This window comes from Notolepis coatsorum (assembly GCF_963971535.1).
Source record: "Notolepis coatsorum genome assembly, chromosome: 10".
Classification (NCBI taxonomy): Eukaryota; Metazoa; Chordata; class Actinopteri; order Aulopiformes; family Paralepididae; genus Notolepis; species Notolepis coatsorum.
Genome location: NC_140174.1, coordinates 31,999,739 through 32,021,810, shown reverse-complemented (window position 1 = coordinate 32,021,810; position 22,072 = coordinate 31,999,739). Strand labels below are relative to the sequence as shown.

At 42.0% G+C, this 22,072-nt stretch overlaps 1 protein-coding gene across 2 annotated transcripts in view; it reads right to left on the bottom strand.

The window, feature by feature from the left end:
• Positions 1 to 22,072, bottom strand: part of vps35l (VPS35 endosomal protein sorting factor like) — a gene marked incomplete at its 5' end in the record, with an annotated part of 73,601 nt that overhangs the window by 40,362 nt on the left and 11,167 nt on the right. For both annotated transcript variants that reach the window (XM_084322615.1, XM_084322616.1), the window contains 9 exons: positions 3,412 to 3,459; positions 3,572 to 3,668; positions 9,108 to 9,164; positions 9,265 to 9,349; positions 9,859 to 9,987; positions 10,256 to 10,335; positions 13,350 to 13,374; positions 13,967 to 14,083; positions 20,755 to 20,937. In XM_084322615.1, coding sequence (XP_084178741.1) covers positions 3,412 to 3,459; positions 3,572 to 3,668; positions 9,108 to 9,164; positions 9,265 to 9,349; positions 9,859 to 9,987; positions 10,256 to 10,335; positions 13,350 to 13,374; positions 13,967 to 14,083; positions 20,755 to 20,937 — 821 coding nt within the window. The remainder of the gene's footprint in view (positions 1 to 3,411; positions 3,460 to 3,571; positions 3,669 to 9,107; positions 9,165 to 9,264; positions 9,350 to 9,858; positions 9,988 to 10,255; positions 10,336 to 13,349; positions 13,375 to 13,966; positions 14,084 to 20,754; positions 20,938 to 22,072) is intronic.

Sequence of the window (22,072 nt, the reverse complement as noted above, 5' to 3'; positions counted from 1 at the left end):
ATGAGGTCACAGACATGAGGACACAGACATGAGGTCAGAGACATGAGGTCACAGACATGAGGTCAGAGACATGAGGTCAGAGACATGAGGTCACAGACATGAGGACACAGACATGAGGACAGACATGAGGTCACAGACATGAGGACAGACATGAGGACAGACATGAGGACAGAGACATGAGGACACAGACAAGAGGACAGAGACATGAGGACAGACATGAGGACAGACATGAGGACAGACATGAGGTCAGACATGAGGTCAGACATGAGGACAGACATGAGGACAGAGACATGAGGACACAGACAAGAGGACAGAGACATGAGGACACAGACATGAGGTCAGAGACATGAGGACACAGACATGAGGACAGAGACATGAGGACAGAGACATGAGGACAGAGACATGAGGACAGAGACATGAGGACAGAGACATGAGGACAGAGACATGAGGACAGAGACATGAGGTCACAGACATGAGGTCACAGACATGAGGACACAGACATGAGGTCACAGACATGAGGACACAGACATGAGGACAGACATGAGGTCAGACATGAGGACAGACATGAGGACAGACAAGAGGACAGAGACATGAGGACAGAGACATGAGGACACAGACATGAGGACAGACATGAGGACAGAGACATGAGGTCAGAGACATGAGGACACAGACATGAGGACAGAGACATGAGGACAGAGACATGAGGACAGAGACATGAGGACAGAGACATGAGGACAGAGACATGAGGACAGAGACATGAGGACAGAGACATGAGGTCACAGACATGAGGACACAGACATGAGGTCACAGACATGAGGACACAGACATGAGGACAGACATGATGACAGAGACATGAGGACAGAGACATGAGGTCACAGACATGAGGACACAGACATGAGGACAGAGACATGAGGACAGAGACATGAGGACACAGACATGAGGACAGAGACATGAGGACAGAGACATGAGGACAGAGACATGAGGACAGACATGAGGTCACAGACATGAGGACAGAGACATGAGGACAGAGACATGAGGTCACAGACATGAGGACACAGACATGAGGTCACAGACATGAGGACACAGACATGAGGACAGACATGAGGACAGAGACATGAGGACAGAGACATGAGGTCACAGACATGAGGACACAGACATGAGGACAGAGACATGAGGACAGAGACATGAGGTCACAGACATGAGGACACAGACATGAGGACAGACACGAGGACAGAGACATGAGGACAGAGACATGAGGTCACAGACATGAGGACACAGACATGAGGACAGACATGAGGACAGACATGAGGACAGAGACATGAGGTCAGAGACATGAGGTCACAGACATGAGGACAGACATGAGGTCACAGACATGAGGACAGACATGAGGACAGACATGAGGACAGAGACATGAGGACACAGACAAGAGGACAGAGACAGGAGGACAGACATGAGGACAGACATGAGGACAGACATGAGTCACAGACATGAGGTCACAGACATGAGGACACAGACATGAGGACAGACATGAGGACAGACATGAGGACAGACATGAGGACAGAGACATGAGGACACAGACAAGAGGACAGAGACATGAGGACAGACATGAGGACAGACATGAGGACAGACATGAGGACAGACATGAGGTCAGACATGAGGTCAGACATAAGGACAGACATGAGGACAGAGACATGAGGACACAGACAAGAGGACAGAGACATGAGGACACAGACATGAGGTCAGAGACATGAGGACAGAGACATGAGGACAGAGACATGAGGACAGAGACATGAGGACAGAGACATGAGGACAGAGACATGAGGACACAGACATGAGGTCAGAGACATGAGGACACAGACATGAGGACAGAGACATGAGGACAGAGACATGAGGACAGAGACATGAGGACACAGACATGAGGACACAGACATGAGGTCAGAGACATGAGGACACAGACATGAGGACAGAGACATGAGGACAGAGACATGAGGACAGAGACATGAGGACAGAGACATGAGGACACAGACATGAGGTCACAGACATGAGGTCACAGACATGAGGTCAGAGACATGAGGACAGAGACATGAGGACAGACATGAGGACAGACATGAGGACAGACAAGAGGACAGAGACATGAGGACAGACATGAGGACAGAGACATGAGGACAGACATGAGGACAGAGACATGAGGACAGACATGAGGTCAGACATGAGGACAGACATGAGGACAGACAAGAGGACAGAGACATGAGGTCAGACATGAGGACAGACATGAGGACAGAGACATGAGGTCAGAGACATGAGGACAGAGACATGAGGACAGAGACATGAGGTCAGACATGAGGACAGACATGAGGACAGACATGAGGACACAGACATGAGGACAGAGACATGAGGACACAGACATGAGGACAGACATGAGGACAGACATGAGGACAGAGACATGAGGTCAGAGACATGAGGACAGAGACATGAGGTCAGAGACATGAGGACAGAGACATGAGGACAGAGACATGAGGTCAGAGACACGAGGTCAGAGACATGAGGACAGAGACATGAGGACAGACATGAGGACAGAGACATGAGGTCAGAGACATGAGGACAGAGACATGAGGACAGACATGAGGACAGACATGAGGACAGACATGAGGACAGAGACATGAGGTCAGAGACATGAGGACAGAGACATGAGGACACAGACATGAGGACACAGACATGAGGACACAGACATGAGGTCACAGACATGAGGACAGACATGAGGACACAGACATGAGGTCAGACATGAGGACAGAGACATGAGGTCAGAGACATGAGGTCACAGACATGAGGACAGAGACATGAGGTCAGAGACATGAGGACACAGACATGAGGTCACAGACATGAGGACAGACATGAGGTCACAGACATGAGGACAGAGACATGAGGACAGAGACATGAGGACAGAGACATGAGGACAGAGACATGAGGACAGACATGAGGTCACAGACATGAGGTCACAGACATGAGGTCACAGACATGAGGTCAGACATGAGGACAGACATGAGGACAGACATGAGGACACAGACATGAGGTCACAGACATGAGGACACAGACATGAGGACAGACATGAGGACAGACATGAGGACAGACATGAGGACAGAGACATGAGGACAGACATGAGGTCACAGACATGAGGACAGAGACATGAGGTCACAGACATGAGGTCACAGACATGAGGTCACAGACATGAGGACACAGACATGAGGACAGACATGAGGACACAGACATGAGGACAGAGACATGAGGACACAGACATGAGGACAGAGACATGAGGACACAGACATGAGGTCACAGACATGAGGACACAGACATGAGGTCACAGACATGAGGTCACACCAACAGCGGAGGAGTCGACTCACAGACCCAACTTACGTCATATTCAAGAAACGGTTGCACTTCAGGATCGCTGCCTCGACATATCTGAGCACTGGGGGTCAAAGACTCAAAACATTCATTCATGATATCTGTATTGACAATTTGTGGAGGAATAAGGATCATATGAGTAAACTTTTTTTTTTTTTTTTTAAGATACAATCTGGGGATGAGCTCTCTGATGGAGGCGATCTTGAAGAACCAGTTGAGACAGGTCTCCTTGGCCGTGTCGTTCACGTCGTCGGCCGCGAACGAGTCTGACGAGGGGAAGGAAGTCAATAGAGTAAAAATAAGATCAGAGCCACAGACAGACATCTAGTAATGAGCAGACGTCCAGGGTTGGGTTTCCCATAGGAAACCTATTTTATCTTAAACTCCTCCCCTTAATACTTTAGGAGAGATAGTTCCGGTGGGACTCGATGATCCAGAACCAGTAGGGCACGTGTGGTTCAAGAGACGCAGGTCTACATCATCTCTGAGCACATTCTATGAACACAGGACCATAATGGATCTAAATATGAGTTTTAGCCTCTTTATTGATCAGCACATTTTAAATGACCCCTTCTTTCAATTTATTTTGTTAAATTTCCTTTTTATTTTAAATTTTTTATAATCCATAGAATTATATAGAAGAAACCAACCCAAAAGGAGCCCCTGGTCGTGTTAACAAATTGGTCGCTCGTTAGAAAAGACGTTTCCCTCTCTCTACACACGTACATCCTTCTTTACGTTCATGAACTCGCCGCTTTCCGTAGCTGGACTTTCCAGTCCAACGCACGCATCGATTTATTTTGGTCCGCTCTCACCGCCTCCAGCCAAGTCTAGCAGTATGGCTGCATTCGATTAATTTCCAATGTAGAGGAGCGTATGCAGTACTTGTACCTCGTGGCTGCGTACGCTCCTCTACATACAGGAATGAATTGAATGCAGCCGCACTGCTAGACTTGGCTGCTTTAGTTTGGGGTGAGAACGGACCACGAGACGAGAGGCGACCAATTTGTTAGTACGAACAGGAGATCAATTCGACGTAGGTTTATCACCACACCGGTAAGCGTGTATATTTTCCCTAACGGAGTTGCACTTCCGCGTTCGGTTTGCGCGATCTGATTGGTCACTGAAGTTTTTCTCAGCACCAATCGCGTTACTCCTAACAAACTGGTTAAGCTTGGCGACTCTTTCGAAGTCGCTCTCTTTCGAAGTTGGTTAAGGTTAGGGTTAAGGTTAGGGTTAGTTGGTTAAGGTTAGGGTTAGGGTTAGTTGGTTAAGGTTAGGGTTAGGGTAACAGCCTGCTGGTGCGATTGTTAGGAGTAACGCGATTGGTGCTGAAAAAAACGTCAGTGGCCAATCAGATCGCGCAAACCGAACGCGGAAGTGCAACTCCGTCAGGGAAAATATACACGCCACCGGTACGGTCCGCGTCTATGCTTTCCACAACAAAGTCGTGTTTCCGCGTTTGAGTTTTGCGCTCTGATTGGTCACGCGCATTTCTGGTCATGTGACATGTGCGCCAATCGTGGGACGGCAAGTTCTGCGCCTATTTCCGGGTCTAACAGCCTGCAAACTACCTAACGCCTAGTTTATCACTGGTTAAGCTTAGGCGACTCTTTCGCAGTTGGTTAAGGTTAGAGATTGGAATCAGGGCAGGCGTTCTATCGCCATGCTCTAAGACAAACTCTAACCTTAACCAACTTCGAAAGAGCGCCTAAGCTTAACCATCCAAAAACTTGCGGTCCCACGATTGGTCGTACATGTCACATGACCAGAAATGCCTGTGGCCAATCAGAGACGTGGAAACACGAATTTGTTGTGGAAAGTATTCAGGCTTCCAGTCCTTTAACACATTGAATGCCCATCACGAGATTTCTCGGGTTATCAGCCCGCGGGTTGAATGCCCATCACGAGAATATTAGTTTTATTTTTTTGATTAGCGATCTGAATTCATATTTCATCAACAGAGTCTACCGTTGGTAAGCCTGCCCCACCAGGCGCTCAGATGTGAAAAAAACGCCCCCCTATCGTCTCCCAGATGGTAATGCACCCTTTTGGATTGGACTCAATGAAAATCGATGAGAAAAAAAAAATCCGGAATCCACATTTTACTTCTCACGCATGTAACCGGAGCCGATTCATTCTGGACCCTCAGGACAGCGTGTAATATGTCTTTACAGTACGTAGCATTGGATCAATAAAAGGATCGATTTTTGGAATGGCGATCAGGAATTGGAATAATCCATTTGGATACCATCTGATCTCAGGTAAGGAATCTATTTTACCAGTCTTAGGATAATCAGACATTTTTTCACAGAGATAAGCTTTCCCCCTATATGTGATATGGCTGTTTTGACTGCGAGTGATCAGGAAATAAGAGAATCGATTTACAGCGTGCATACGTACACATATACTATCGATAATCTAGCGTTTATTTGAAAACTATTCATAAATAGGCCGAAAAATGACAACGTTCTAGAATATTACAGTACATCAGCGTTTATCAGGGATTTTTATTTTTATTTTTTTAACGAGGGCTTTTCAAAATGCTATAAAACTGAAATTAACCGATAAAAAAACAATCCGCTTCGACAATGTTGACTGGAAAATTAGTCATTGATGGGCGACGGGCAGATTAGACACATAGCCATAATTTAAAACATAGATTAGGCGATATTAATGTTAACATTGAAGCGGATGGTGGGCATTCAAGCACTAAATGTGCGCCCCCTGCTGGGCACTCAAAGTGTTAAAGGATAACTCCACTTTTTTTTTAAATTAGCTTATTTAACATCTTCCCTGGAGTTAGACAAGAAGATGCATACCTTTTTTGTCTCTGTGCGTGCATTTTAGCTTTGGGAATAGACGCTCCGTTAGCATAGCTTAGCTTCATCACTGGAAGTGGGGGAGGACAGTAGCCTTACAGTGCCTTACAGTGTATTGCAAGGTCTGACATTGACCAAACTTGATATGCATGACCTTGGTGGGCTCTAGGTCAACTCCTGAAAAGGGGGTCAATGTCAGACCTTGCAATCAAAAGTTAGGGGCGCACTGAAATTATGGCAAGGGTTATTAGCCCCCTAACTTTTGATTGCAAAGTCTGACATTGACCCCCTTTTCAGGAGTTGACCTAGAGCCCACCAAGGTCATGCATATCAAGTTTGGTCAATGTCAGACCTTGCAATACACTGTAAGGCACTGTAAGGCTACTGTCCTCCCCCACTTCCAGTGATGAAGCTAAGCTATGCTAACGGAGCGTCTATTCCCAAAGCTAAAATGCACGCACAGAGACAAAAAAGGTATGCATCTTCTTGTCTAACTCCAGGGAAGATGTTAAATAAGCTAATTTAAAAAAAAAGTGGAGTTATCCTTTAAGGATCAGCATCATCTTTGCAACATTACAAGAAGCCAGGTGTCACCAGTGGTGAGCGATTTGTAGTGTTTTCTAAAAACCCTGAGGCTGGTACGACAGAAACCCCAGAATAAATGGTAATTGGGACTGTATTTATAGAGCTCTTTTATAATAATAACTTTATTTGTATAGCACTTTTCATACAGAGGTTGCAGTTCAAAGTGCTTCACAACAGTAAAAAATACAGGCATAAGCGGGCATAAAAAAGATAGACAGGTAGCAAGGTATGGCAAATCACAGTGTTTCACATTAGGATCTAGCATCCCAATAGGCTCTCCGCTTACAGTTTTCAGTAACACAAATAATAAAAATAGTTTAAAATGATTCAGTTTAAAAATAGTCAAAAAATTATAAAATAGAACAGACATAAAAAATACAGGCATGAGCGAGCATAGCAAGGTATGGTAAATCACAGTGTTTCACATTAGGATCTAGCATCCTAATAGGCTCTCTATTCAGTAATACAAATAGTCACAGTGTTTCACATTTGGATCTAGCAATAATAAAAATAGTTTAAAATGATTCAGTTTAAAAATAGTCATCAGTAAGAAGTAAAAAGTGCAATAACCGACACATGAATTTGATAGGCAGGGTATGGTAAATCACAGTGTTTCACATTAGGATCTAGCATCCCAATAGGCTCTCTATTCAGTAATACAAATAATAAAGTAGTTTAAAATGATTAAGTTTAAAAATAGTCTAAAAATTATAAAATAGAACGGACATACAACAACAGTAAAAAATGTAAATAGCAAGGTTACAGTAAAAAGTGTGAAAAATAGTTTAAAATGATTCAGTTTAAAAATAGTCATCAGTAAGAAGTAAGAAGTGTGATAACCGACACATGAATTTGATAGGCAGTGTAAAATAAGATAAAATTAGCATAGAAAAGTAGGCAGGGTAGGAATAGTGCAGGTAAGTTATTGAAATGCCTGAGCAAAGAGATAGGTTTTAAGCTGTCTTTTGAAGATGTCTAGCGAGTTGGCTTCCCTGATGTTTTGGGGTAGTTTGTTCCACAGTTTTGGGGCATAGTTGATAAAGGCTGCATTACCGATCCTCTTTTGACTGTTTCTGGGAGCCTCTAGTAGTCCAGCAGCTGATGATCGCAGTGTTCTTGCTGGCGTGTAATTTATTAGAGTGTTGGTGATGTAGCTAGGTCCCTGTCCATTTAGAGCTTTGTATGTAAGGAGAAGGACCTTAAAGTCAATTCTAAATGTTACAGGAAGCCAGTGTAAAGCAGCTAAGACTGAACTAATGTGCTCTCTCCTTTTGGTTCTAGTTAGCAGTCGGGCTGCGGAGTTTTGGATTAGCTGAAGCCTCTCTGTGGTTTTCTTAGGGAGACCTGTGAAAAGTGCATTACAGTAGTCTAACCGACTAGATATGAATGCATGAATTAGCTTCTCAGCATCGTTCTGATTAATAAATGGTCGTACTTTTGCTATATTTCTGAGATGGAAGAACGATGTTTTCGTTACTTTGCTAATATGAGAATTGAAGTTCAGTTCTGAATCTATGATAACCCCGAGACTAGTGACCTCAGATTTGATCCAAGGGGTTAGTCCTCCTAGGTTCTTTATTAACGTTTCTTTTTTAGTTTTGGGGCCGATAATTAGAATTTCAGTTTTGTTCTCATTTAGTTTCAGGAAGTTCTTACTCATCCATTTATTTATTGCCAGTAAGCAGTCTGTAATGGAGCTAATCGCTGTATCATTTGGTTCAGCAGATATGTACAGTTGTGTATCATCCGCATAGCTATGGAAATCTACATTATGTTCTCTGATGATATCACCCAGCGGTAACATGTAAAGGGAGAAGAGTAAAGGACCTAAGCAACTCCCTTGTGCAACTCCATAGTTGTTGTCGTATATATCAGACATGTGCTCTCCTAGTCTAACATAGAATTTCCTCCCTCTGATGTATGCTTTTATATCTGCTTTACAACTTATGCCTCACATTCACCCATTGATTGATTGAACATTTTATTAACAGATTGCAGAATGGGTACAATACAGTATGGCTCAATACACACAATTGTTAAGGGGATGTAGACCAGAGAAAGACTTTCGTCTTGTTTACATCAGGGTCCCCCACTTTCAATTCATCATAACATTTATGACATACAGATATACAGTACTGTTACATTCACACATCGACGGCAGAGGCGACCATGCAAGGTGCCAACCTACTCATCAGGAGCAGTTAGGGGTTAAGTGTCTTGCTCAAGGACACTTCGACACGCTGCCCTGTCAAACCGGAATCAAACCGGAAACAGACAGACAGTACAGTACAAACCTACCCGGTAGGGGCCGTGGGTCCGAACACATGGTCCAGATTCTCTCATACACCAGTTGACCTGCGACAGACGGAGGACGTAGTCAAAAACACGCCAATATGACAAACTACTGGGTCATCGGCTCTACTGAAGTGAGGGAAACCACTTTTTATTTACTCACCAAACGTGTCCAGGATGTCTGTGATGAGGACAAACTTGCTGGGGTAGAACTGGATCACAGAGGTGTCTGACAGAAGCTTGGAGCACTGAGAGGAAAGTGCAGAGTCAGAACATAGAGGGACAATTAAAGGAGATGTCATAGAAAATGGAAAAGAAAATGTGAGGCTAAGCAGTGGTGTGGGTATCCAGTATAAAGAACAGATTGTGCTGAGAAAGGACTCTACTGGTTGACAACATCACTGGTAAGTAAGGAATAGGAATAGGGTTCCTAAAATCACAACTATCCCTTTAACCTGCCTCTGTCAACTATTGGTTTTGAAATCAAGCAGTAAGACACTTAAGACCATCAGTAAGAGAGAGACAGAGAGAGAGAGAGAGAGAGAGAGCGAGAGCGAGAGTGAGAGAGAGAGAGCGAGAGAGAGAGAGACAGACAGAGATAATGAGAGAGAGAGACACACAGAGAGACATAGATATCGATTTAACACTGGCTTTGGCAATGTAAATGTATGTTTCCCATGTCGATAAAGCCCCTTTGAATTGAATTGAGAGAGGGAGAGGGAGAGACAGAGACAGAGAGACAAAGTGTGTTTGCTACCTGGATGACGATCTTGAGAGCCTTGACCTTCTGGTCTGAGGACCAGGCCTCCTTCAGGGACTGGTTGAGCTCCTCGATACGGTTCACATAGTCCTGCTGGGACAGGTTCAGCAGCTCTCTCTGAGAACCCTGCCCAAAGAGATTGTGGAATGTCATTGCATTGACCTTATCATTATAGAATTACTAACAAATGCTAATCATTTCTACTTTCAATATCTGAAAAAAAAAATTAAAAACATTTGCGTTAGTACTTTCAGGATGAACTGAAACCACCCCCAGCTTGTAACAAATCAGATACTGTAGCGTTCTTAAATGGGTGAAATATCCCTTTAGAAATCTGCATGTACTTACCAACTTACCAACACACACACACACGCACGCACACACACACACTTACCTCCTCTAGATCATCCAGTTCTTCCAGGCGAGTGCGCACCTTCTCTGATACAGCCGAGGAGCCTGGACTGGGGGCCTTGCCTGTAGTACAGACAGTGTTACTCAACAAGCCTTCAGTAAAACTAAAGGACTCATAGATCTCGCCTGTAGTACAGACAGTGTTACTCAACAAGCCTTCAGTAAAACTAAAGGACTAACGTAGATCTCGCCTGTAGTACAGACTGTGTTACTCAACAAGCCTTCAGTAAAACCAGTGTTTCCTCTACCATTGCCTTGGCCCGCCCCCCCCTGAATTTTTTTTTATAAAAAAGAAATGTATAAAAAAAAAAAGATTTGATATATATATATATTTTTTTTTATTAAAGTTTGTCTTAATCACAGTAACGTTGGCGAGCTAGCTAAATTATACATAAATCGGTCTTCATATAAATCAATCTTCACTAAGACTTTAAAACAGTGGTGCGGCACGGCTCTCTCTCTCTCTCTCTCTCTCTCTCTCTCTCTCTCTCTCTCTAGTAACGTTACACTATAAAAACAGACTGGATAGTTGATATAAGTTGATATATGAACTGGATAGCTCATATAAGCCATTCTCCCTTTCTGTGTGTGTGTGTGTGTGCGTGCCCGTCCCAACTCTGGTCTTTGGAAAGTTTGATAGTATTTACTGAGGATGGCCAGATAATGTTGATATTTAAACTTAAAAAATAATTATACAGAAAGAAGCTTCAGCAAGTACAAAACGCTGCTGACCGACAAAAGAGAATCCCTCACTGAGAAAAACACCAAGGCCTAACCATCATGTATCACAATGGTGATGTCAGCCAGAGATGGGGAGAAGCATGAACCTTTAAAGGACATCTCTTTGAAATAAATGACATTTTACAGTTTTTTTTCTTGATTTCTTTTAAACAAATTATTATTTTGTATTATTTAACTATTTAATTATTATTTAGTTATTGCAGTTGAACTGCATTGAACTGAACTGAATTGGAAAAAAAGAAACCTCATAACCTAACTGGCACTGAACATTGAACTACACTGGCACTGTTTGCAGATGTACTAAAGTTAGTTAAAAACATAATTTTGTATTGTTTTTTTTTGTTAAATCCAAAGGAAAAATATTAAATCAGAGAATCCAAAAACGGGAAAATTAAAAACCGAGAAATCCGAAAACAGGAAAATTCATATCCGAAAACAGGAAAAGATAAAAACGGATTTCATAGGGCCCTAGTTAAGGTGAGTTAATAAATTCACTCTGAAAATCTCCTCCGCTCTGATAAACTGACTCTTTGGTCAGAGTGTCCAGTGTGCACTCAGAATTTCCGAACAACTTGAGTGCACTCGCTCTGACACTGGTTGTAAATAGTTATGAGTGTTGTATGTGCCTCCCTCAGTGTTTCCCATGAATTACCTAGACTGATACATTGCCAATAGGGATGTATCAGTAGTATTGGCAGTGGTAGTAGCCGTAATAGTAATCCAGTATATTTTTATATTTTCTAAAAAATAAACCAGTTCAACACAGGTAACCACTTTTGCTTCATTTCTTTGATGGCTCAAATGTATGCTCTAGTCCAGTGGTTCTCAAACCTCTCCTTGAGGCACCCCAGCCGTTGTTCAATTCCACCACCAGCACACCTGATTCAACTAATAAAGGGCTTGTTAAGTTGAATCAGGTGTGCTGGTGGTGGAATTTAACAAATACATGGAACGGCTGGGGTGCTTCGAGGAGATGATTGAGAAGCACTGCAATCTAGTCGATTTTGTGTTTTGAGCACAAAGTTCATCATAGATCTGGCCTCTTTATTTTGCTCTCAAAGTGCACCAGATTGATGCATTTAACTTTAAAATATAAAAAAAAAAAACAATTCCGTTAACACTTTGACTGCCATGAAACGTCTTTTCACGTCATTGCTGGCCATGCTCAAGTTGCCGGGGGACGCTGTACAGCGTCCTTATATCAATATTTCAAAAATCTGCGATCGGATTAATATGTCCCCTCCGCTGGCCTGAGATCCACCAGCAGGACCCACTGAGCTCTCTGGCGGTTCAGGAGCGCCATCTGGTGGCCGATCGGCGCAATCGCCAAACAGGATGTTGAATAGAGGTTGTCATGACGACCGTAGTACTTCCGGGCGCTCGCTATAGTTCATGGGACTCTGGCTCGTCACGCTACACGGTGATCGATTGGCAATAACTCGATAAACAACATGATTTGGACGTATATACCATTATACAAGCTGGAGATGGACCGGGTAAAAATATATCCCATAATGATAAGATTTCTACTCGACGATGATCGCCCAGCGGCGCGCGGAGACTGGGATGAGTTTCAGCGTGTAACGATACTAACTGCTATTATCAACATTTGACCCACATTAGATGATTGGTATAACGCTGCCCACGGAATTATAAACGCCCCCTAGCCCATCCGGTCAACATCAGATGACGTGTAGTAACTTCTAGAAGTACGTCTAGTTGGAATTTTTTTATATCGCGCTGATTGCCATCAAACTGTATTTCATCATCAATATAATGCATTTGGGGCTATATATCACGTTCTGGAGAAAGCTGCAGAAAGAGATGAAAACATACTTATACATTAGACCATACTTTACTATGAATATGTGAATGAAAAAGTTTAACGTTGCTACACAATGAACAATACATATAGGACTTTGAATGGGCCCTAATAATGGCAATGTAGCAATAGAATTTAAAAAGTTATAGCCCTGCAAAGAAGGGGACTTTCTCCATAGACAAATAGCGCTGGCAATCTATGGTATATCATGAATTTAACCTTAGGCAACCAAAGTGTTAATTTATGTGTTGTAAATAAATATTGTTAATATTTATTTACCTCATTTATGTGCAATCGTTTCATTTCAGCTCAGTGTAGAGAAATGCACCGATACTAACAACCGCCTTACTGCGTGCGTGCGTCTATGACGACACTGTTGACCACGTATCCGTGACACGCGCGCCCCGCGACAACACTAGTAGTTTTGGGGGGCCTACCACCCCCCCTGAAAAAAATCCTAGGGGAAACACTGAAAACTAAAGGACTCCTATAGATTCAGCAGCACAGTCCTTACCTTTATCAGAGCCCATGAAGAGATTCTGTAATAGAAATAAATGAAATGAAACACAGTTAGTCTCAGTGTATTGGAACGGTACTTTCTAAGTAGAGATTTAAGTAATTAATTACTGAACAAGATGAACTAAGGATATGGAGTCAGCCTTAAATCCCATCACGAAATTATTCTCCAAATCCATGATTCAATTTGATTTTCAAATTGAATGCGGTGTGATTCTCCCTCTCCCAAATGTTCTCGAACACACATTTGAATGTTTATGCACTTGACAGCAAAACGGGCTCCAGATTAAAGCATAGCAGCACTTAGATCTTCAACTACTGTAGCAGTGTCCCTAAATAACACCACTTTGAAACATGTATTGAGCAATGCAACCTTATGTTCAGCACTTGTTGCAATTCTCCAAATACACAATTGATTTGACTTTCAATTTTAAGGTCATGATTCGATAATTGAATCTGTAGATGAGGCTACAACCATTTTTTGTGATGGAAAAGAAAAGCATAGCTCAGTATTACGGTGAGAATAAGTTCTGATCCAACGGTCAATTTATGATCAGACTTTGATGATTGATTATTGAGTTTATTGATACATATCTTTCCAGGAGGACTACTCACGATGGAGAGCTTCTCTGTGGTTGTGAACCTGGCCAGGATCTCTCCTCGTTTTGACGACCAGGGCTCAAATTCCACTCCTACCGCCTCTTCATCCTCCCTCCTCTTCCTCCTCACGTCCTGGACACACAAGAGATTTTCACCCCCAGAATCAGTTTGCAGCTCATTCCTAAAAGGCTCTTTATGAGACGTAGCCAGTCAGTAGCTCCTATTCAACAATGATGTTAATAAAAGGTTTTAAAATATTAGATATTTCAGAAGGATATGACATAAATTTCAATGTCCTCAAGTGGAAGTTTGGTTTGTAACAGTTAAAAATATTTTTAGGTTACAATTAGGACTGTCGTGATTAATAGAGTAAATTGAATAATTTGATTACGAAAAGAAAAATGTAATCAAAGTGTTTGCTTAGTGCTTCTAGACATTTAATTGGTGGCACTAGTTTGCCAGAAATACACAAGAAGAAGAATAATTGGGCGGCTGGGTGGCGCAGCGGACACTGCGCTCGTCACCAACGCAAGAGACACGGGGGCAGTGTGAGCCTCCTACACGTTACTCCTCGCCAAATGAGAGTCCGCGCTGGCAGGTGAAAAGATGTGACAGACTGCCTCCACATGTATCGGAGGGGACATGTGATGCAAGGCTTCTATCCTCCCTACAACCGGACAGTGGGGGGCATATGCGAGCAACGATCAGGACAGGGGAGGGAGAATTGGCACGAGAGGTACAATTGGGATGGGGAGAAAAATCACAGAAAAAAGGAGGAGAAAAAGTAGATAAAAAAGAAGAAGAAGAAGAAGAATTTAATTCAGAAGCACTAAACTCTTAGCCTTGAGGGGCGCCCCAGTGGCGAACCACATAGCGCGCTCAGCCGCGTCACGGCCGACCCGGGTTCGACTCCCGAACCTGTCGTTATTTGCCGAATGTCTTCCCCCCACTCTGTCTCCCATTCCTCCTCTGTCTCTATCTACTGGACTGCCCAGTAGAAATAAAGCGATAAAACGTCAAAAAGAAAAGAAAAAAAATCTTAGCCTTGCAAGGCAGAAAAAGCTACTAAACAGTTCAGAAATGTTCTAAAAAGACACTGTTGAAGAGCTTTAGCTCAGTTTCAGTGTACAAGCATTAACCATACATTTCTTGCTGGTAAATTGATATATATTTTTGTAAGATTTTGAAAATTACACTTTTTATTATATTATAAATAACTTTTTATTCCTTATTTTTTCAAAAAAGTAATATTCATATTTTTTACATGGACATGTACGATATTTAAATGTTGTTGCAATAAATGATTTTATAACTGTATAACTGTTTAGCTAGTTTCTATTAAATCCAATTAACTCAAATAATCGTAAAAGAAAATCGACAGAATATTCCATCGTAGAATACTCCAAATGAGTCATTCATTAGTCATTATGGGGACATAACCTATAGTCAACTATTGTAACTGCAGTTCTCTAGTGAGATACTGAGCACATGTTCAGAACAACATAAAGATGACATAAGAAGCACGTCCACAGTTCACGACAGGTCACACACCATAGCAGTGCTGTAGGTCACATTGTGTGTGTCCTATAACTATAACATAATACATAAGCAACACAAATAAGGTTGTTGCCTGAGTAGAGACGTCCAGATCAGGTTTTTCTGCCCCCAATCAGAGTAATTTAAAGGTCCCATGCATTGCTATTCCTTGCACTATTTGGGCAACTTTACACAATTCCTGTGAGTCTATGGAACACATCTGTAAAGTTTTTTCCCAAAGAATTCATTGTTTTGTATTTCTAATGAAGTACTCAAAAGCATAATTTTTCTAGTTCAGGATTTCAGGCTGTTCTTGGATGGGCTCCGCCCATAAGCGCTTTGAGTAACAGTCACCCACAGTCTGCACTGGCACAGAGATAGAGAGATAGAGGTCAGGTTGTGTGGAAAATGCGTGTGTGTTATGAGCGTGCTCCGGGAGAAGTCCCTCCGCACTCTGTCAGGTTGTGTGTAAAATGCGTGTGTGTTATGAGCGTGCTCCAGGAGAAGTCCCTCCACGCGCGCGGTCAGGTTGTGTGTAAAATGCGTTTGTTTCCCCGACAGAAGCTCCTCTCCCTCTCCATCTCTCTCTCTCTCCCTCTCTCTCGCTTGTTCTCTGCCTCGCTTCACTTTGAGGAAGTGAAGGTATTTCCACTCGCTCTGCTGTTGAGGGGGCGGAGATATGCAAATCAGTACCTTATTCACATCAGCAATACTGTCAAATCAGAACGGCTTAGTTGAGCGAGGGAAGATTGTGAACTCGAGACTAGACTGATGAGTCAATATGATAATTAACGACACAGACCACATTTATATTATCCCCCATTGCTAGGAAATAATGCTAAACACAGGAAAAGGCCATTTATAATGCATGGGACCTTTAATACTGAGTATCTGCTGATACAGAGTGCCGATCAAATATTAGTATTTTCCTAGACAATACAGCAATATATGCTTGGTTATTTAATAGTTTTGCTTAAAGAAAACAATAGCCTACATCACAGCTTTTCACAGGGTTTTCATTTTATTTATTTTGTTTTACAAAAAAGGACATGAATTCTATTGGGCTTAATATACCCGATACCGATCAATTAAAATACCTCTTAACACATTCCCTGCCACGCTTATATCCATCAATGTTTGATCACTGCCACCAGTCTAAGCCTATGGAGATGTTTACCTTCTTTGCAGGGCTATAACTTTTTAAATTGTATTGCTAAATTGACATTACTATGGCCCATTCAACATCGATTATCTATCGTTCAGGATGTAGGAACGTTTTACTTTTTCATTCATAGATTCATACGAAAATACCGTCTAGAATATAAATATGTTTTTATCGTTTTCTGCAGTAATTCCTAGAATGTGAGATATAGGCATAAACGCATATATAGATTATCAAATGCCGTTTGTTGGCGATACACACTATATTAAAAATGTCAACTGTACATGATCCTAAACGTTATGACTTATCATGCGCAGATGAACGGGGGGGGTCGTTTATAATTCCGTGATCGTCAGTAAATGCTTTATGTAGTATGGGTGATATATTGATCAGAGCAGTTTGCATGGATAATAATAAACAAACGCGCTGAAAATGACGTCAGCGTCCTCTTACCGTTTGACGATGAGACTGGAGGAAAAAGATCCCACTTATTTGACATCGATCTCCTAAATCCATTTCCGGTTTGTATAATCATAATAAACGCCCAAATCGTATCGATTATTGCGTTATGGCAGCGATCGCTACACACGGACGTGTGGCTACAGTCCCGCAACAATATGCGAGTGCCAGACGCATTTGCCAGATGCACCGGAGATCTCCAGAGATCAACTTCCGGTTGCAACTCGCCGATCATCCACCAGGCGGCAGTATTGAAGCGTTGCAGAGTTGTGCAGGCTCCCACTGCATCAGACCAGGCTCCGTGAGGGAATTATGAATAACATGGCGAAAAAATTTAATATGATCTCAATAACGTCGTACGCCGCGGAATGGCAGAATTCGCATAAACTTGAAACACGTCGTAAGCCGTTTCCGGCGTGGGATGTGTTAACCTGCGCCCCCAAAAGTGGCCTTTTTAGTTTTCATTTTTGAGGACTGCATACTTTTGCAAACCAAAACAACATACTTGATTCTTATAGCACATGCATGAGCCTGGTCTATTTTGAAAGATGACATTCCGAAGTTTCTGATTCCAGAAAGAAAATAAAGTTTTAGTGCTAACGTAATAGAGTAACATAGGTCTAAACTTGAGTTGTAGAAAAACTTGTTACTCAAGTTTTTCTGTAGTAGTTAGTAGTCCAGAGGTAGTATTTCCCCAGAAGGTGGTATGGCTTACAAATCCATACGGACCCATAGCCTGAAGCATTATGTAGTACATGTCCAAATTTCATAAAGATCCATTCAGAAATGAGTGATTAGGAGTGATTTTGGTAAACTATGTACAAAAGAAAAAGAGTTTTCTCATAGACTTCAATTCATTCTGCTGTTTTTCTCTTCCTGTTTTCGCTCGTTAGTTTTTCACCAGATCCCCGATTCATACTTCCCCAGGTGGGGTATCATTGGAAAGCCACACTCATTGGCTACAACCCTCCCCAATAATTTTCAAGATCGGATCTAGATTGACGGAACTAGACCCCCAAGAGTCGGGAGTGGTATTTTGCACAATACCGTGTACTTTGCACAAGCCTCAAATACCGGCATGTAACTTGAGAACCGCTGAACGGATTTTGTCGGATTTTGTCGCTATCGACAGACAACAAAAAATAATCATCCTAAAAACGTCCCACATGCGGGACGTTGCAGCTAAAGCGGTAAATATGCCTGTGATTGGCGCCGATTCTGATCTGTCCGATCTGATCGGGACGTCGCCTATGCCTGAGTGTGTGTCACTTAAAGGACTATTTAAGTGCAAGTGAAGTACAGATGTCCCAGAAAGAACAAGATAAGATAAGATAAGATAAGATATTCCTTTGTTTGGACATTTGGGCATCATAGCAACATGGGGGAGGGGGATACAGGTATTTCTCATAAAAGTATGAGAAAACGGGAGAAATGAGAGACGGACAGAGAAATGAGAGGGAGGGGATGGGTGTCGGATGGTGTGGATAGAACAATGTATGTTTAAAGAATGAATATGTGTGTGTGTGCGTGTGTGTGATATCGGATCTACCTTTGGGTCCCCTGACGTGGTGGTGGTTAATGAGAACAGTAGAGAGGTGTTTATTCTAGAGGTGTTTATTCTAGAGGTTGGCTGTACCTTCGATCACAGCCTGGAAGAAGCCTTTTTAACCAAGTTGCTGAAATATCAGCAGCTCAAGCTGAACAACTAGGCTACAAGTGTCAACTTTTAGTTAACATTTTTGGCAGCCTGGGTCATGTTCACAAGCTTGTGGTTAGGGGCCTTCAGATGGCCCACATCTCCAAGAGAAAGGCTAAACAGTTAGCAAGGTATTGCTCTATATCTGCTATTATAGGTAGCCGCTCTATTTGGAGACGGCATTGCTTTTTGTACCCATAGAGTAGATATAGTCTTACGGAAATGCTATTGTATCTGTTAACCCACATCTGAAACATCATCTGTGTCAATATTGTATGTGTACGATGGGTGCTGCACAATCACAAACGTAATTGAATGACTCCCAATGAGCTAATTGGTTAGTGTTTATGTCCTTAACACTTTGATTGCCACGCAGTATGCCCAATGCCCATCAGCCCAGTCTGCCAGCGCTGTAACCCTATGGAGATGTTTACCTTTTTGCAGGGCTATAACTTTTTAAATATTATAGCTATATCGACATTACTATGGCCCATTCAACATCGGGTATCTATCGTTCCGCATGTGGGAACGATATATTTTTTCATTCATACATTGTTGTGTTAATACCGGCGAGAATATAAGTATGTTTTTAAGGTTCTCTGCTGTAATTCCAAAAATGCGAGTTATAGGCCCTGAAGCATATGATAGATTATCGATTGGCGTTTCTTTCCTATACACGCTATATTAAAAAATTCAAATGTATATGATCGGTATACATTATGCTTCATCATGCGTGAAGGAAAGGGGGGGGGGGGGGTCGTTTATAATTCCTTGATCGTCAGTAACGGCTTTATTTAGTATGGGTTGATATGTTGATCAGATGGTTTGCAGTGAAATGAATAAACAATCGGGCTGAAAATAACGTTATATTCCTCTTACCGTTCGCCGATGAGACTGGAGGAAAAATATTCCAATTATTTGACGTCGATCTGCTAGATTCATTTCCCGTTTGTATGACGCAATAAACGCAGAAATCATATAGATTATTGCGTTTCGAAAGCGATCCCAATGCACTTGAGTGTTTGTCTGGATCCACGTAACAAGATATTACTGCCGGAGGAATTTCCTCGATGCACTTGGAAATAATACACTGCCAGAAAAACTACAAAATCTTTTTCATTTAGAAAGTGAGTTTAGTAGGAGAAAATACAATTTTAAACATCAGTTTGCATGTACCACACTTAAACAGATGTGTCCTTCAGTTATTGGTGTAAAGTTATGGAATTCTCTCCATAGCGAGCTTAAGGGATGTAACAGTGTTTATCAATTCAAAAACATTTATAAAAAAAAAATATTTAGTCAGTATGAAAATCAAAATGTGATCTGAATATTGAGATATTTTTTTTTTCTCTTCTCTTTCTTTTCTTTATTCTTTATCATTATTATTATTATTTAAATTGTTATTGTTTAACTGTGGATTGTGTTTCTTTTATAATGGTATAAATGATTATTTGTGTAAATAAGGTTATACGCCGACCATTAAGAAAATACATGTTAGTTTAGGAATAAGGGGCAGGTAATTATAAGATTTATTCTTCTTCCTGCTCCTTTTGTCCATGGAATGGCTATTTATGATTTTTTAATGAAGAAACTATGATTGTATTATTCCATGTGGCAAATAAAAAAAACTCTGAACCAGCGCCATTTCCGGTTTGGCTTGGAGTGTAACTTGCCCGATCATCCACCAGGCGGCGGTATTGAGGAGTTGCAATATCAGACAGGGTACAGCTGCAGTCCCGGAGGGAGGCTGGATGAATTATGAATGCCATGGCGAATTTTTTTTATATTGATCCCAAAAACGTGTTTATTCGTTGTTGGCATTCAACGCATGGCGGGCAATAACGAATGATCACGTTGTTGGCGTCCAATGTGTTAATGTACTTTGTATTTATGTGGACATAAATAAAGCATTTAAAATGTGTGTGTGTGTCTGTGTGGATGTCCTCTCACCCCTGTGGAAATGCTGTGTGAGAGAACGGGGGTCTCGCTGGCGGCGGCAAACATGGACAGGGGGTCCGTCCCGTCCAGCATGGAGCTGAGGGGGTCCGGGGCAGCCACCGAGGAGGAGGAGGAGGAGGAGGAGGAGGAGGTGCTGCCTTTACGGCCTCCACGGCGAGACTTGGTGTCCGTCACCTGGATGGGGGAGGAAACAGCTTAGCCGATACCAATATTAAGGTATCCATATCTGTCTGAATACACCTGCATATAATCCTTCTATAAACCTACTTATACACCTGCATATAACCCATAACTCTGTATGATAGCACAATAATGCTGTATATACCGCATCAATATATCAATTTGTGTATATATATATATATCTGTCTGTACATACGTGCATATAATCCTTTTTACATATCTGTAGATACTATATCTTTACATATCCCTTACGTACTCTTACTAGTTACGCTGCTGGCCAGTATGACTTACTACCATAGTGTCTTTATACCTGTATCATAGGGGTGGGAATCACCAGAGGCCTCACGATACGATATTATCACAATACTTAAGTCACGATACGACAGTATTGCAATTCAAAATATATTGCGATATGCTGAGTATTGCGATATTAATATTGAGATATATTGCGATTTATTCGCTTTTTTCAACTGCAAAGTAAAACTTTGTCAACATGTTTTATCTAATAAAATAAAGTTTTCAGTCTGTTCATCTCACTTCAATCATTTCTATTGCAGCAAATGGGATTTTCTCAAGCAGACAGATGTCAACACTGTAATCTGTGTTGCATGTACCTGTAACCTGACAAACTGAACTGTTTCAGGGTTTCCCATTAATTACCTAGACTGTGGTGGTCTAATTAGTCCCGCCACAGTTGTATAATGAACCAAAAGTTCCGGGGGGGCATGCAGCCGGACCCCCCTAGAGGGTCGGAGGTTCACCCCCCATAGTCTCTGAAAATCCTGTGGGAAACACTGCTGTTTGTATTAGAGTCATATTCCAACTTAACTGAATGCACACGTGTGCATGTGTGTGTACTACTGTTTTTTTTTTTTGCATAATTAAATATCGATACTTGGCATCCTTGTATCGATACAGTATCGCCACGCAAAGTATCGCAATACTATACTATATTTCCCCCACCACTACTGTATCACTGTACATATTAATACTACAACTCTGTACATACATCTGATTAGCACTATTACCCAATAGTACTCATTTATATATACTAAGTTTAATCACTTGTACATTGTACATTACTATTGTATTTTACTGTTACATTTGCTCTTTGGTTGGATGCCAAACA